General features: G+C 40.6%; 1 protein-coding gene across 1 annotated transcript in view; it reads right to left on the reverse strand.

Moving 5' to 3' along the window:
• Window positions 1-16478, reverse strand: part of LOC139006447 (mucin-19) — a 98198-nt gene that overhangs the window by 32982 nt on the left and 48738 nt on the right. Inside the window, exons 39-61 of the mRNA XM_070408816.1 lie at window positions 15872-15916; window positions 15581-15634; window positions 15376-15429; window positions 14740-14793; window positions 13991-14044; window positions 12273-12326; window positions 12097-12150; window positions 11596-11649; window positions 11402-11446; window positions 10986-11039; window positions 10816-10869; window positions 10265-10318; window positions 10075-10119; window positions 9776-9829; window positions 8281-8334; window positions 8020-8073; window positions 7892-7936; window positions 5811-5864; window positions 5232-5285; window positions 2382-2435; window positions 2192-2236; window positions 1716-1769; window positions 106-159 (exon numbers count right to left, since the gene is read on the reverse strand). Of these exons, the coding sequence (XP_070264917.1) occupies window positions 106-159; window positions 1716-1769; window positions 2192-2236; window positions 2382-2435; window positions 5232-5285; window positions 5811-5864; window positions 7892-7936; window positions 8020-8073; window positions 8281-8334; window positions 9776-9829; window positions 10075-10119; window positions 10265-10318; window positions 10816-10869; window positions 10986-11039; window positions 11402-11446; window positions 11596-11649; window positions 12097-12150; window positions 12273-12326; window positions 13991-14044; window positions 14740-14793; window positions 15376-15429; window positions 15581-15634; window positions 15872-15916 (1197 nt within the window). The remainder of the gene's footprint in view (window positions 1-105; window positions 160-1715; window positions 1770-2191; window positions 2237-2381; window positions 2436-5231; window positions 5286-5810; window positions 5865-7891; window positions 7937-8019; window positions 8074-8280; window positions 8335-9775; window positions 9830-10074; window positions 10120-10264; window positions 10319-10815; window positions 10870-10985; window positions 11040-11401; window positions 11447-11595; window positions 11650-12096; window positions 12151-12272; window positions 12327-13990; window positions 14045-14739; window positions 14794-15375; window positions 15430-15580; window positions 15635-15871; window positions 15917-16478) is intronic.

Genomic DNA, 16478 nt, shown 5'->3' on the forward strand with positions numbered 1-16478 from the left:
TACAGGCCCATTTCCTTTGCCCACCTTCCCACTCAAGTGTTTATTCTACAGACAAACAGGGATTTGATTCAAAACCCCAGAGATTCAGTTTCAAATAAAACTCACCTCCTACAAGTCCTGCTTGGGTAGTCCCACTTCCTTCCGTGGAAGTAGTGGCCTCTGATAGAGAACAGATGGGAAGGAGTAAGACTAGGTTATGGGAAAGTACACACTTGGCTATTGTCAGAATAGATCATACAGGCCGCCAATGTCAAGTTTTTACTTTATTTTCAGAATTGCCTGTGACATATCTTCCAGGTTCAAGAGGTTTTCCAGAGACTTTATCAGTATTACTTACAAAAAAAAAAAAACAGTGGTGGTCCTAGCTCAATTGTTTTTTTACCGCATGATTTTAATAAAAATCTATATCTTCTTGTAATACCAAACTATAATCCTATGACATTTACTGATAAGAATTCATCCTTACGTGCCCCACATAACATTTTTTCCTATGACCATTTTACTGAGTTCTCAACTATCATGTCTCTTTTTATAGCGGGAAGAGAGAAATATCTCTCTCTATACTACCTATTTATTTGTCATTCTTGAGACTCATGGTTGTCCACTGAAGGCCCTTGTAAGCTCAGGCCATAAGGTGGCAGTGTAATGTCTAGCTTATCTTTTAAAAACCTGAACTTTCACAACATAACATATATCAATAGTGTCAAAAATTTTTGGGAGACTGCTTTAAGCAGGTTATCATGAAATGCAGGTGTTAGCTCAGCACCACTCCCCTGTGTCTATTAAAATTCTCTTTGTGCCACTTTGAATGTTGTGGCCACGGGTGGAAATAGGGTGGAAAAGCGTAAATTAAAGAATATTTCAGGATCTCTGAAAATACATGGTAGTAGTCCCGCAATGAATAATATCAGTGCAGACAACTAACCTGTTAGAGGGCATGAGAAAATCCTATGTCACCCTGTTGCCTCCCCTATGTTGGAAGTGCCAGGAGCAAGAGCTGTGCCAAGGGCTATTCCAGTGGTGCCGGAAACACAAAAGGTTTGAGATCTTCAACATGTGTCCTGTCCATCTCCTGACCTCATGCCTCCAGAAGGGCTCCAGGTATATCTTTGCTATAGCAAAGGGCCCTGTCTCTAATTCCTGATGAGGCGAGAATCTGTTTTTGCTATGACCAATATCAGTAAGAAAGCAATAAAAACAGTAACATTCTCAGCATGAGAAACTGTCCCAGAAATCCATTCAGTCAAATATGGTTAAAGAGGGCCCTTTCTCCTAAATAGCGGTTCATGTGTCATCCTCACAGAGTGCCTACCCTGCAAGGATAACTAGAAAAGTAGTTCAAAGTCCCAGAAAAATATTGATATCATTATTGGCATTTTGAGCAATAACCTCTTTGCATAGCATATGCCTGTTTAAGTTTACATTGCTTTTCCCTTTTCTAAGATACATGATATTTCTATCTCACACTGACATCCTAATGTTGTCTATGCATCACAAGTTTAATCTCTCATACTGATTTCACCACCAGCCTTTCCTTACATAGTTACACTTGTAAGACTGTAAGCCAATATTGAGAGTTTTCCAAAATATGGTAAATCTAAGAAGAACTGGAAGCAAATGAGAAACACTCTGCAGGAAAGCACCCTTTTGAGGAGGCCAGGCTAAGAAGAGCCATCATTAATGGTAAACCCCCAACTGCAGAAACTCTTTCTCACCAGTTTTGAATCCAGTTCCAGATGTGCCACTGCCTTCTGTTGATGTTGTAGCTCCTGAAGGAAGAAAATGGTGAAGGGTGAGGAGTGAGGATTTGAGGTATGAGAGAATCATGTTGATATTGTATCAGTCGAGACATAATGTTATTGGGTTTAAATATGGAGATTTCTTCCTGTGAACCTATCTGTGTGGGGACCCTGAGATATAATGATCGTCTTAGTGAATTCCTGTTTAGCACCTAAATATGACAAAGATAAAGCCATCAACACAGCATTAGCTCCCTCTTTGATACTGAAAAAGCTTTGTGTCCTTGAATGACCAGAAGACCTTTCCTTAGGATTTCTGTTTCAGAAGGCCATGAACTATCAATGACTTTCCACAATTTCATCTCCTGACCAGCTACATAACATTGTTGCTACTGGAGTTCTCTTTCTCATTGGTCCCAGTAAAGTGAAAGAAGTCCTTATGTCACCCTCACCTGTCTCAGTTCCAGTCCCAGGACTCCCTGGTGTGACAGAGGTACCTAAAAGGGAAAGAAGGGCCCATGGTGTTTTCATCTTTGTAATTGTTATTTATCAATTACCTGAGGGTTCTGGACATTCCAAGGTTTATAGTAGAACTTCCTGACTCTAATACTCTCCTATGGTGAATTTACTTAGTGTCCCTACCTGGCTTGGTCTTCTGTGAACTGCTGCTGGCTCCAGGTGAAAGTGTTGTGGTACCTATTAACACAAGTAGTGTGAGCTTCAAAATAAATACACATTTCACTATTACACAAATATTTATTAAGCATCTTTTGTGTGTAACAATGTTTTAGGCGTTTGGATATGTCAGTGAGCAGAATATTCAAAGATCCATCCCCTAATGTAGCTTACATTCTAGCAAGTGGAGACCAACAGTGATCAACAAACATGAAAAGTAAAAGTGACAGATGTTAGTAAAGGCTATAAGAAAATGTTAAACCATATATAAAAGTTGGGGCCTTGATAGGCAGGAGCAGAGCCATACGGTGGCCTCATACCTGCCAGTGAAAGAACTATCTCTGTAGGCCTGGGCCTTGCAATATGAGAATATGGTTTTCAGGCTTATCTAAGGTTGTGACTCTGGCATGCTGTGTTCCTAGAGGAAATACAGGCCCATTTTCTTCACCCACCTTCCCACTCATGTGTTTACTCTACCACACAACAGGGATTTGATTCAAAAAGCCAGAGATTCAGTTTAAAATAAAACACACCTCTTACAAGTACTGCTTGGGTAGTCCCACTTCCTTCCGTGGAAGTAGTGGCCTCTGATAGAGAAAAGAAGAGAAGGAGTAAGACTAGGTGGTGGGAAAGTACACACTTGGCTATTGTAAGAATAGATCTTACAAGCTGCCAATGTCAAGATTTTACTTTATTTTCAGATTTGCCTGTGACATATCTTCCTTGTTCAAGAGGTTTTCCAGAGACTTTATCAGTATTACTTACAAAAAAAAAAAAAAAACAGTGGTGGTCCTAGCTCAATTGTTTTTTCACCGCATTGTTTAAATAAAAATTTACATCTTCATGTAATACCAAACTATAACCCTGTGACTTTTAGTGAGAAGAATTCATCCTTATGTGCCCCACATAACATTTTCTTTTGTATGACCATTTTACTGAGTTCTCAACTATCATGTCTCTTTTTATAGCAGGAAGAGAGAAATATCTCTGTAGATACTACCTATTTATTTGTCATTGTTTAGACTCATTGTTGTCTACTGAAGGCCCTTGTAAGCTTAGGCAGTAAGGTGGCAATGTAATGTCTAGCATATCTTTTAAAAACCTGAACTTTCACAACTTAACATATATAAATAGTGTCTTAATTATTTGGAAGACTGCCTTAAGCAGGTTATCATGAAATGTAGGCATTAGCTTAGCAGCACTCCCCTGTAGCACAATTCTAGTTGTGCCACTTTGAATGTTGTGGCCACAGGGGAAATAGGGTGGAAAAGAGATAATTAAAGAAAGTTCCAGGATCACTGATAATACATGGTGGTAGTCCCGCAATGAATAATATCAGTGCAGACAACTAACCTGTGAGAGGGCATGAGAAATTCCTATGTCACCCTGTTGTCTCCCCTATGTTGGAAGTGCCAGGAGCAAGAGCTGTGTCAAGGGCTATTCCAGTGGCGCCCGAAACACAAAAGGTTTGAGATCATCAACATGTGTCCTGTCCATCTCCTGACATCCTCCCTCCAGAAGGGCTCTATGTGTATCTTTGTTATAGCAAAGGGCCCTGTCTCTACTTCCTGATGAGGTGAGAATCGGGTTTTCCTATGGCAAATATCATTAAGAAAGCAATAAAAACTGTAATGTTCTCAGCATGAGAAACTGTCCCAAAAATCCAACCATTCAAATAAGGTTAAAGGGGGGGCCTTTATCCTAAATAGGTGTTCAGGTCTCATCCTCACAGTGGTGCCTACCATTCAAGGATAACCAGAAAAGTAGTTCACTGTCCCAGAAAAATACTGATATTATTATTGACATTTTGAGCAAGAACCCTTTGCATAGGTCATGCCTGTTTAAGAGTTCACATTGCTTCTTCCCTTTCCTCAGATACATAATATATCTCATCTCACACTGACATCCTAATGTTGTCTATGCCATCACAAGATAAATCTCTCATACTGATTTCACCACCAGCCTTTCCTTACAATGTTACACCTGTAAGACAGGAAGCCATTATTGAGAGTTTTCCAAAATATGGTAAATCTAAGAAGAACTGGAAGCAAATGAGAACCACTCCGCAGGAAAGCACCCCTCCCAGCGGCCAGGCTAAGAGGAGCCATCATTAATGGTAAACCCCAACTGCGGAAACTCTTCCTCACCAGTTCTGAATCCAGTTTGGGATGTGCCACTGCCTTCTGTTGATGTTGTGGCCTCTGAAGGAAGAAAATGGTGAAAGGTGAGGAATGAGGATTTGTGATATGAGAGAAGAATTATGTTGATATTGTATCAGCGGAGACATAATGATATTGAGCTTAAATATGGAGATTATTCTTGTGAACCTATCTGTGTGGGAACCCCAGATATAATGATCATACTAGTGAATTCCTGTGTCGCACCTAAAAATGAGAAAAATAAAGCCATCACCAGAGCATTAGGTCCCTCTTCAGTACTGAAGCAGCTGTGTGTCCTTGAATGACCAGAAGACCTATCCTTAGGATCTCTGTTTCAGAGGGAACATGACTAACTGTTCATAACTTTCCCCAATGTCCTTCCCTGCCCCACCTGTGGATCATTGCAGTTAGTGGAGTTGCCTTTTGTTTGGTGCCACGGAAAGAGAAAGGAGGTCTTATGTCACCCTCACCTGTTTCACTTCCAGTCCCTGGACTCCCAGGTGTGACAGAGGTGCCTAAAGGAAGAAAAAGGCAGATGATGCTTCATCTTTGTAAAAGTTCACCATCAATTACCTGAAGGCTTTTGACAGTGCAAGGTTTAAAGTAGAAATGTGTGACTCTAATACTCTCCTATGGTGAATTTCCTTAGTGACCCTACCTGGCTTGGTTGTCTGTGAACTGCTGCTGGCTCCAGGTGAAAGTGTTGTAGTACCTATTAAAGCAAGTAGTGTGAGCTTCAAAATAAATACACATTTCATGATTCCACAATTATTTATTAAGCATCTTTTCCATGTAATAATATTTTAGGCATTTGAATATATCAGTGAACAGAAGATTCAAAGATCCCTCCCCTAATGTGGCTTACATTCTACCAGCTGGAGACCAGCAGTGATCAACAAACATGAAAAGTCAAAGTGACAGATGTTAGTAAGGCTATAAGAAAATGTCCAACCATATAAAAAGGTTGAGGCCTTGATAGGCAGTAGCAGGGCCACAGGGTGGCCGCATACCTGCCAATCAAAGAACTAACTTTGTAGACCTGGGCCTTGCAATCTAGATTTGGAAATATGAGACTAAGTTTTTCAGGCTTATCTAAGTTTGTGACTCTGGCATGCTGTCTTCCCAGAGGAAATACAGGCCCATTTCCTTCACCCACCTTCCCACTCAAGTGTTTATTCTACAGACAAACAGGGATTTGATTCAAAACCCCAGAGATTCAGTTTCAAATAAAACTCACCTCCTACAAGTCCTGCTTGGGTAGTCCCACTTCCTTCCGTGGAAGTAGTGGCCTCTGATAGAGAAAAGAAGGGAAGGAGTAAGACTAGGTTATGGGAAAGTACACACTTGGCTATTGTCAGAATAGATCATACAAGCTGCTAATGTCAAGTTTTTACTGTATTTTCAGATTTGCCTGTGACATATCTTCCAGGTTCCAGAGTTTTTCCAGAGACTTTATCAGTATTACTTACAAGAAGAAAATGGTGGTGATCCTAGCTCAATTTTATTTTAATCGCGTGATTTAAATAAAAATCTACATCTTCATGTAGCAGCAAACTACAACCCTGTCACTTTTACTGCCAAGAAGTCATCCAAAGTGCCCCATGCAACATTTTTTTTCTATAACTATTTTACTGAATACTCAATTATCATGTCTTTTTTTACAGCGGGAAGAGAGAAATATCTCTCTATATGCTACCTATTTATTGTTGATTGGTTAGACTCATGGTTGTCTACTGAAGGCCCTTGTAAACTTAGGCAATAAGGAGGCAATGTAATGTGTAGCTTATCTTTTTAAAATCTGAACTTTCCCAATAGTAATATATATAAATAGTGTAGAAAACTTTTAGAAGACTGCTTTAAGAAGGTTATTACGATATGTAGGTGTTAGTTTAGTAGCACTACCCTGTGTCTATTCCAATTCTAGTTGTACCACTTTGAATGTTGTGTCCACTGGAGGAAATAGGGTGGAAAAGAGGTAATGAAAGAATATTTCAGGATTACTGACAATACATGGTGGTATTCCCGCAATGAATAATATCAGTGCAGACAACTAACCTGTGAAAGGGCATGAGAAAATCCTATGTCACATTGTTGCCTTCCCTATGTTGGAAGTGCCAGGAGCAACAGCTGTGCCAAGGGCTATTACAGTGATGCCCCAAACATAAAAGGTTTGAGAACATCAACAGGTGTCCTGTCCATCTCCTGACGTCCTCCCTCCAGAAGGGCTTTAGGTGTATCTTTGTGATAGCAAAGGGCCCTGTCTCTACTTCCTGATGAGGTGAGAATCTGGTTTTAATATGACCAATATCAGTAAGAAAGCAATAAAAACAGTAATGTTCTCAGAATGAGAAACTGTCCCAGAAATTCCATTCAGTCAAATATGGTTAAAGAGGGGCCTTTCTCCTACATTCATCTCTCATCCTCACAATGGCGCCTACCATACAAGGATAAACAGGAAAATATTTCAATGTCCCAGAAAACTATTGATATAATTATTGGCATTTTGAGCGAGAACCCCTGTGCATAGGATACGCCTGTTTAAGAGTTCACATTGCTTTTCCCTCTCCTCATATAGATAATATTTCTCATCTCACACTGACATCCTAGTGATGTCTGTGCCATCACAAGTTTAATCTCTCATACTGATTTGACCATCAGCCTTTCCTTACATAGTTACACCTGTAAGACTGGAAGCCAATACTGAGAGTTTTCCAAAATATTGTAAATCTAAGAACTGGAAGCAAATGAGAACCATTCAGCAGGAAATCACCCCTCCCAGCAGCCTGGCTAAGCAGAGCCATCATTAATGGTAAACCCCAACTGCAGAAACTCTTCCTCACCAGTTCTGAATCCAGTTCCAGATGTGCCACTGCCTTCTGTTGAAGTTGTAGCCTCTGAAAGAGGAAAATGGTGAAGGGAGAAGAATGAGGATTTGTGATATGAGAGAATAATTATGTTGATATTGTATCAGTGGAGACATGATGATATTGGGTTTAAATGTGGAGATTTCTTCTTGTGAACCTATCTGCGTGGGAACCCCCAGATATAATGATTTTCTTAGTGAATTCCTGTGTAGGACTTTAAAATGAGAAAGATAAGCCATCAACACAGCATTAGCTCCCTCTTCAGTACTGAAGCAGCTGTGTGTCCTTGAATGACCAGAAGACCTTTTCTTAGGATCTCTGTTTCAGAGGGAACATAACTGTCCATAACTTTCCACAATGTCCTTCCTTGCCCACCAATGGATCTTTGTTGCTACTGGAGTTCCCATTTCCAAGATTCTAGTGAAAGAGAAAGGAGGTCTTATGTCACCCTCACCTGTTCCACTTCCAGTCCCTGGACTCCCAGGTGTGACAGAGGTGCCTAAAGGAAGAAAAAGGCAGATGATGCTTCATCTTTGTAAAAGTTTGTCATCAATGACCTGGGCTTTGGACTAAGAAGCTTACCTCCTGGCAATCTTCCCTGTGTAGCCTTACTGCCTCCTGTGGAAGTTGTGGTTTCTAAGAGAAGGGAAAAAAACACACAAAAAACCTCTTGTTATTCCACCATCTTTTATAGATGCTCTGGCCCCCAATATAGAGGAAAAGAGGTTAGAGATCATTGAAAATTATTTGAGGACCACAGAAAGGTAGGGTAGTTCTGCTACACAGGATATCAATAGAAGAGAAATCTCATCTGAAAGATTCCCTGGCACCATGTTGACTTACCTGTGTTGGAACTGCCAGGTGCAACAGTTGTGCCAACAGCTGGACCAGTGGTGCCTGAAACACAAAAGTTCGGAGATCTTCAAAGGGGACTCTTAGTGACTCTTATACAGTTCCTAAAGAGCTGCCTCTAGAAGGAATCTAAGTGTATCTTTGTTATATCAAAAGGCTCTTTCACTACTTCCTGATGAGTTGACAATAATATACCTTTCTTATAATCCATATTACTAAGAAAGTAGTAAATATTGCAATATTTCCAATGTAAGGCACTCTCTACAGACATTCCATTCTCTTAAAATGAAGACAAAAGCTGGGTTTCTCCCAGGCTCACCTGTCACACTCCCAGTTGCTTGGCCTTGTGGCACTGCAGTGGCAACTAATGTGAGAGGAAAACCAGAAAACTATTTGAATGTGTCAAAAAACTACTGACTATCATTATTGCACTTATGAGCAAGAGGACCTATATGGAGCATAGGCTTAAGAGTTCACATTGCTTTCTCTTCTACCCACATATAGAATATTCTCGGGTCTTCGATCATCTTAGTGATCTAATGCCATCAAAGAGAAAACCTCTTACAGGGATTTCACCAATAGCCATTCCTAAGGAAGTTACAGCTGTGAGGCATGAGCAGGCATTGAAAGTGTATTAAAAATATGTTAAATCAAAGAAAATACTGAGGAAATACAAACAACTCTGCAGGAAAGAACACCTCCAAAATGGGAGCTTGTGGAGGGTCATAATTAATGGTAAACCCCAACTGTGAGGTACTCATTCTCACCGGGTCTGGATCCTGTTCCAGGAGTGCCAGCTGAAGGAAGAAATGATGAATGGTAAGGTCAGAGGTTTTGGGATATTACGGAAAAAATTATTGACATATGATTCAGAGCAAGAATACTAACTACAGTATGGGGTGAATATGAAGATTTCTTCTTGTTACCCTACCTGTGTGGGAACTCCCAGGTATAATAGTTGGCCTAGAGAATTTCACTCGATAGGCCTGTTTAAGAGTTCTCATTGTTTTGGCTCCTTCTCAGATACATAATATTTCTCCGTTTCTCCTTACATCTTAGTGATGTGTATGCCATCACAGGATAAACTTCTCATATTGATTCTAACACCAGCCCCACTTTAGAAAGTTACAACTGGAACAACTAGAAGCCAGTGTTGAGAGCTTTTCCAAAATATGTTACATCTGAGAACTGGCAGCATGTGTGATCCACTCTGCAGGAAAGCACACCTCCCAGCAGGCCAGGGTAACAATAGTCATAGTTAATCTTAAACTCCCAGCTGCAGGAGCTCTTACTCACCACCTCTGAATTCACTTCCAGAAGTGCCACTGCTTTCTGTTACCGTTGTGGCCTCTGATGGAAGAAATTAGTGCAGGGTGAGGTCAGGGGAATTGGAATATTAGGAAAAGGATTATTTGATATTTTATCAGAGCAGATTTAATATCTATATTATGGTTTCAAATATGGAGATTTCTTCGTGATAACCTACCTGTGTGGGAACTCCCAGGTATAATGGTTGTCCTGGGGAATTCCTGTGTAGAACCTAAAGATGAGAAAGAAAAAGGCATCAAGGAAGCATTAGCTCCCTCTTCAGTACTGAAGCAGCTGTGTATCCTTGAATGACCAGAAGACCTATCCTTAGGATCTCTGTTTCAGGGGGAATTTAACTAACTGTCATAACCTTCCACAATGTCCTTCCCTGCCCCACCTACGGATCATTGTTGATACTGGTGTTTCCTTTCTTATTGATGCCAGGGAAAGAGAAAGGAGGTCTTATGTCACCCTCACCTGTTTCACTTCCAGTCCCTGGACTCCCTGGTGCCACAGAGGTGCCTAAGAGGAAAAAAAGGACACATGGTGTTGTCATCTTTGTAAAAGTTAGTTATCAATTACCTGAGAGTTTTTTACATTCCAAGGTTTAAAGTAGAACTCTGTGACTCTAATACTCTCCTATGGTGAATTTACTTAGTGGCCCTACCTGGCTTGGTTTTCTGTGAACTGCTGCTGGCTCCAGGTGAAAGTGTTGTGGTACCTATTAAAGCAAATAGAGTGAAGCTTTAACATAAGATCAAGTTTCATGTTCCATTGATACTTATTAAGTCTTCTGTGCAACAATGTGTAAGGCATTTGAATGTAACCGTGAGCACTATAATCAAAGATCCCTCCCCTAATGTGCCATATATTCTATCAAGTGAAGGAGAGCAGTAAACAATAAACACAATGAAATGGTCAAAGGGTCAGATATTAATTAAGTGCTATGGTAAATGGCCATCCAAATATGAGAACTGGGGCCTTTGTAGGCAGGGACTGGTCCGCAGATGGGCCTCATCCCTACCATCCAACAAGTAGATTGCAAGCTTGGGCCTCTGAAAATCCAGATGGATATATGTGAGGCCATGGAATTCCAAGGTCAACTATGGTGTTTGAATCTGGTATATTGTGTTCCCAAACAAATGAAGGCAGATTTCCTCAGTGCACCTGCCCCCCCATGTGTTCATTCTAGAGATTAATTAGTATTAAAAAGCTCACCTTCCAGAAGTCCTGCTTGGGTGGTCCCACTTTCTCCCATGGAAGTTGTGGCCTCTGATAAAGAAAAGAAAGGAGTAAAGACTAGTTGGTGGAAAAGTCCACACTGTGCTACTCAAAATACATCATCCAAGGAGCTAATGTCCAGCTTTTACATGTAGTTCCAGACTAACCTGTGGTGTAAGGTCCAGGTTCCGGAGTTTTTCCAGAGACTATACCAGTAGTACCTGAAACAAGAAAGAATATAAGGCTTATCCTAGAGAATTCCCATGTAGTATCTAAAAATTAGAAAGTTAAAGACTTCAACACAGTATTAGATACCCCTCATCTTGAAGCATCTAGGCGGCCTTGAACTTCTAGAATACCTTACCTGAGACCTATAATTCTGGAAGAAATGAGCCATCAATGACTTTCCATAACTTCCTCTTTTGACCGAGTTTCTAATTATTGTTCCTACTGGAGTACCCTTTTCCTTAGATCCCACTGAATGTGGAAGGAAATCTTTTTTTCTTAATTTCTGTATTGATTAAGGTATTACATATGTGTCCTTATCCCCCCATTAATGGAAGGAAATCTTAAGACACCTCACCTGGTTCACTTCCAGTCCCCGAACTTCCAGGTGTGACAGTGGTGCCTAAAGGAGGGAAAAGATTGATGATGGGGTTATGTTTTTAAATGTTATTTATCAATTATTTCAGGTATTTTGATATTCTGATGTTTAAATTGGAATTCTGTGGTCCTAATATTCTCATATGATGAATTTATTTGGTCTATCCTACCTACCTGGCTTGGTTTTCTGCGAACTGCTGCTGGCTCCAGGTGAAAGCGTGGTGGTACCTATCAATGCAAGCAGAGTGAAGCTTCAACATAAGCATATGTCTCATCATTCCACTGACATTTTTTAAGCAAGTCTTTTGTCCAATATTGTTTTGGCTTTTGGATATATCAGTAAGCAGAATAGTCAGAGATCCCTTAATGCAGTGGTTCTCAACCTTGACTGCACATTAGAATCACCTGGGAATCTTTTTAAAATCCTGATTTCTGGGCCTCATCCAGGATGATTCCCTTCATAAATATTTGCTTAGTGATGTGTATGCCATCACAAGTTAAACCTCCCATACGGATTTTACCACAAGCCCTTCTGTACAAAGTTATACATGTGAGACTAGAAACCAGTATTGAGACATGTGCAAACCACTCTGCAGGAAAGCACCCCTCCCAGCAGGCCAGACTAAGAAGAGTCACCATTACTAGTAAACCCCAACTGCCGGAATTCTTTCTCACCAGTTCTGTATCCAGTTCCAGAAGTGCCACTGCCTTCTGTTAACGTTGTGGCCTCTAAAGGAAGAAAATGATAAAGGATTTGAGATATGAGAAGAGAATAATGTGATTTTTTTTTATCAGAGCATGTCTACTAACTACATTATTAGTTTATATATGGAGACTTCTTGTTAACCCACCTGTGTTGGAACCTTCAGATACACTGGTTGTCCTAGTGAGTCCCTGTGTAGCACCTAAATATGAGAAATATAAAGGCATCAGCACAGCATTCGCTCTCTCCTTCAAACTACATTAACTCCATGGCCTTAAACTCCTAGATGGCCATGCCTGAGACTTCTATTTCAGAAATAACCAGCCATCAGTGACCCACCACAACTTTCTATCCTGAACAACCTACTAATCATTGTTTTTACTGGAGTTTCCCTTTCTACACATCCCAGTGAGAGTGAAAGGAGACCTATGTCACCCTCACCTGTTTCACTTCCAGCCCCTGGGCTCCCTGGTGTGGCAGAGGTGCCTAAAGGAGAAAAGAGGCAGATAATGGATTCCACTTTCTAAATGTTACTCACCAATTACTTGAGATATTTTGATATTCTGAGATTCAAAGTATAACTCTGTGACTCTGATAGTCTCATATGGTGCATTTATTTAGAGACCCTACATGGCTCAGAATTCTGTGAACTGCTGTTGGCTCAGGAACAAGTGTGGTGCTACCTATTAATGCAAGTAGAGTAAAGCTTCAAAATAACTATCTGTTTAACCTCCTACTGATATGTATTAAGCAAATCTTCTGAGCAATTTTGTTTTAGGATTTTGATTGTATCAGTGAACATACTATTCAAAGTTTCTTCCCTATGTGGCTTATATTCTAACAGCTGGAGGCTAGCAGTGAACAGTAAACATGATAAATAAGTCAATTTGATGCATATTAATAGGTGCTATGGGAAAATGGCAAACCATATTTAAGAATTGGGTCCAGGCAGGCAGGGGCTGGCCCATAGGTAGGTCTTCCCTGCCATCCAACCAGAAGCTCTGAAACCCAGGGTGTGTGCAAAGTCAGAGGAAGACACGTGACACCAGATATTTCCAAGGTAGACCCAGGTTTGTGACTCTGGCATGCTCTGTTCCCATAGGGAATGCAGGCCTATTTCTTCAGCCCACCTTCCCACTCATTTCTTCACTGCTGCCATGTAAACAAAGATAGGATTTTTTTTTAAGCCCCAAACCTCATAATGTAAAAGCTCACCTCCTACAAGTCCTGCTTGTGTGGTCCCACTTCCTTTTGTGGAAGTTGTGCCCTCTGATAGAGAAAAGAAGGGAAGGAGTAAGACTAGGTGGTAGGAAAGTACACATTTTGTTAATGTCAGAATATATGATCCAAGGAGCCATAGTGAAGTGTTTCATAGCCATAGTGAAGTGTTTCATATATATTTAGACTTAGTGGTTGTCCTAGAGAACCCCTGTGTAGCATCTAAAAATGAGAAAGATAAAGGCATCAGCACAGCATCAACTCCCTCTTCAGTACTGGGTAGTTTTGTGTCCTGGAATGACCAAGAGATGTTTCCTGGGGCCTCTATTTCTGAATGAAATGAATCATCTGTAACTTTCCACGATTTCCTTTGCTGACATACTTATTTATCACGGTTGCTACTGGAGTTTCTTTTGCCCAGGTCTCACTGAAAGTGAAAACAGACCTTGTGTTGCCCTCACCTGTTTCACTTCCAGCCCCTGGGCTCCCTGGTGTGACAGAGGTGCCTAAAGGAGAAGAAAGGCATGTAATCAATATAACTTTCTAAATGTTACTCATCAATTACTTGAGGTATTTTGATATTCTGATGTTTAAGAGAAATCTGTGACTCTACTACTCTCCTAAGAAAATTTATTTAGTGTATCCTACCTGGTTTGGTTTTCTGTGAGCTGCTGCTGGCTCCAGGTGAAAGCGTGGTGCTACCTATTAAAGCAAGTAGAGTGAAGCTTCAACACAAGTGCACGTTTCCTCATTCCACTGTGCAATGTTGTTTTAGGCCTTTGGATGTATTGGTGAGTAGAATATTCTAAGATCCCTATCCTAATGTGCCTTACATTTGAGCAGCTGGAGTCCAGCAGTAAACACTAAACATGATAACTAGGGCAGTGAGCTAGGCCTTAGTAAGTTTTGTGGGAAAATGTCAAACCATGTACAAGTATTGCAGCCTTGGCAGGCAGGGGATGGTCTGAAGATTGGCCTCATCCCTGCCACACAACAAACAGCTCTGGAAGCCTAGCCCTCTAGAAATAATAACATGTGAGGCAATGGAATTCCTGGGTGACCCAGATTTGTGACTCTAGCATGCTATGTTCCCAGAGGGAAAGCAAACCCATTTCCTCAGCTCAGCTGCCCACTCATTATGTTGCCTACAGCCACATAAACAGGGATTTGATTTAAAAACCACCACCAACAACAACAAAAACACCTCCAACTAACAAGTTCAGCTTCTAAAAATTCTCCCTGTGTCGTTCTACTTCTTCCCATGGAAGTTGTGGCCTCTGACAGAGGAAAGAAGGAAAGGAGTAAAGTCCAGGTGGTGGGAAAGTCCACACTGTGCTACTGTCAGAATGTTATCCAAGGTGCTGATGAACAGTTTGTACTTGTATTTGCAGACTTACCTGTGATGTAACTTCCAGGTCCCGGGGTTTCTCCAGAGGCTATACCAGTAGTACCTACAAGAAGGGGTCAATGGTTCTTAACTCAATTGTGTGTGTACTACATGACTTAAATAGGAATCAAAAGTCCCCATGTAGCAGCAAACTATATATCTGTGAGCTTTAGTGCCAAGAAGGCCTCCATATGTCTCCCACGTAACATTTCTTTCTATAACAATTTCACTGAGTCCTCAACTGTCACATCTCTTTGTTGGAGGGGAACTGAAAACTCAATCTCTACTTAACTATTTATCCATCATTTGTTCGACTTCATGATGGTTTAGTAAAGGCCCCTGAGAGCCTGGGAAATAAGGGGTCACTATAAAGATTGGCTTGCCTTTGTTCAAATTCAGAAATTACTCAATATAACATACATAAATAGTATAGATATATTTTCAGCAGATTTCTTAAAGTAGTTATTATGAAATGTAGGTATTCCCCAAGGAAAGTCCTAGCAGTAAACAATAAACAATGGAAGGACTGGCTTATCTTTTTGTCTGAAATTGCTTGACATAACATATATAAATAGTGTAGATATATTTTCAGAAGACTATTCTAAGATGTTCTTATGAAATGCAGGTATTAGCTTAGAGCACTCACCTGTCTCTACTCCAGCTGTAGTTGTTTCACTTTCCCCAAGGGAAGTTGTGGCCTCTGAGGGAGAGAATGAGGAAAGAAGTGATTAAAGAATATTTCAGGATCATGGAGAAGATACGACGGTACCCCTTCCAATGAATAGTCTCAGAGGGGAAATCTAATTTGTGGGAAGAGGTGGGGAAGATTCTATTTCAAATTGTAGACTCACCTGTTTTGGAACTGCCTGGGGCAACAGTTGTGCCAGGAGTTACCCCAGTGGTGCCTAAAACACAAAACCAACTCAACTGTAGTCACCATGTTTTATTTTTTTAAAAACATGCACCTAAAAAGAACCTAACTATATTTTCATTTTATCTAACTGGCTTACTGTCTACCTCTTCTTTCACAGTGAGCTGTATGTATTTTCCCAAGACTTTCAGTGGAACAATGTTCTCAACCTGAGGCAACCTCCTGGCAACATTCTATTTTGGTAAACTGGTTGGGTTTTTCCCACACTCACCTGTTTTCTTCCCAGTGACTTCACTTTCTGATGATACAGTGGTACCTGCTGGAGGATGGAAACGGAAGAAGATATGAATGTTCTGAAAATTACAGCTACTGAGAAAATATTGCGCTGTTCATTGTTTTTTTTGTGTGTGTGTGAAAGGCCAACATCTATATGGGTCAGACATGTTTCCTGGGTTTATGCAGCTCTTCTTTACTTCTCAGGAATAGAAAATTTTCTTACTTTTCTCTTCAAGTCTTATAACATCAGTAAATTACTGAGAACTATTTGGACAATCATGCCATGTTCAAGAATTACAGCTATAACTATGAACTCTGTTATTGGCAGCATTGCAGGACAAAATTTTAAAACTTAAAAAGGATCAGTTGGCCCAAAATACAGTATTAATAAAGGAAATATGAACAGCTCTCCAGAAAGTCTTTCTCCCTCTTGGCTCTCCTATGAGCATCATAATTAGTGGTTAGCAGAAGGCATGTGATGCTTCCACTCACCTGTTCTGAATCCATTTCCAGTGGTGCCCGCACCTCCTCTGGTAGTCGTGGCCTCTGAGGGAGAAAATAGACAAGAACATTCTGGGTGTCTGGGATGTTGGGAAGAGGTA

Source organism: Myotis yumanensis, unplaced genomic scaffold, assembly GCF_028538775.1.
Source record: "Myotis yumanensis isolate MYYU_CA2020_CCGP unplaced genomic scaffold, mMyoYum1.0.hap1 SCAF_3, whole genome shotgun sequence".
In the NCBI taxonomy this organism is placed as follows: domain Eukaryota; kingdom Metazoa; phylum Chordata; class Mammalia; order Chiroptera; family Vespertilionidae; genus Myotis; species Myotis yumanensis.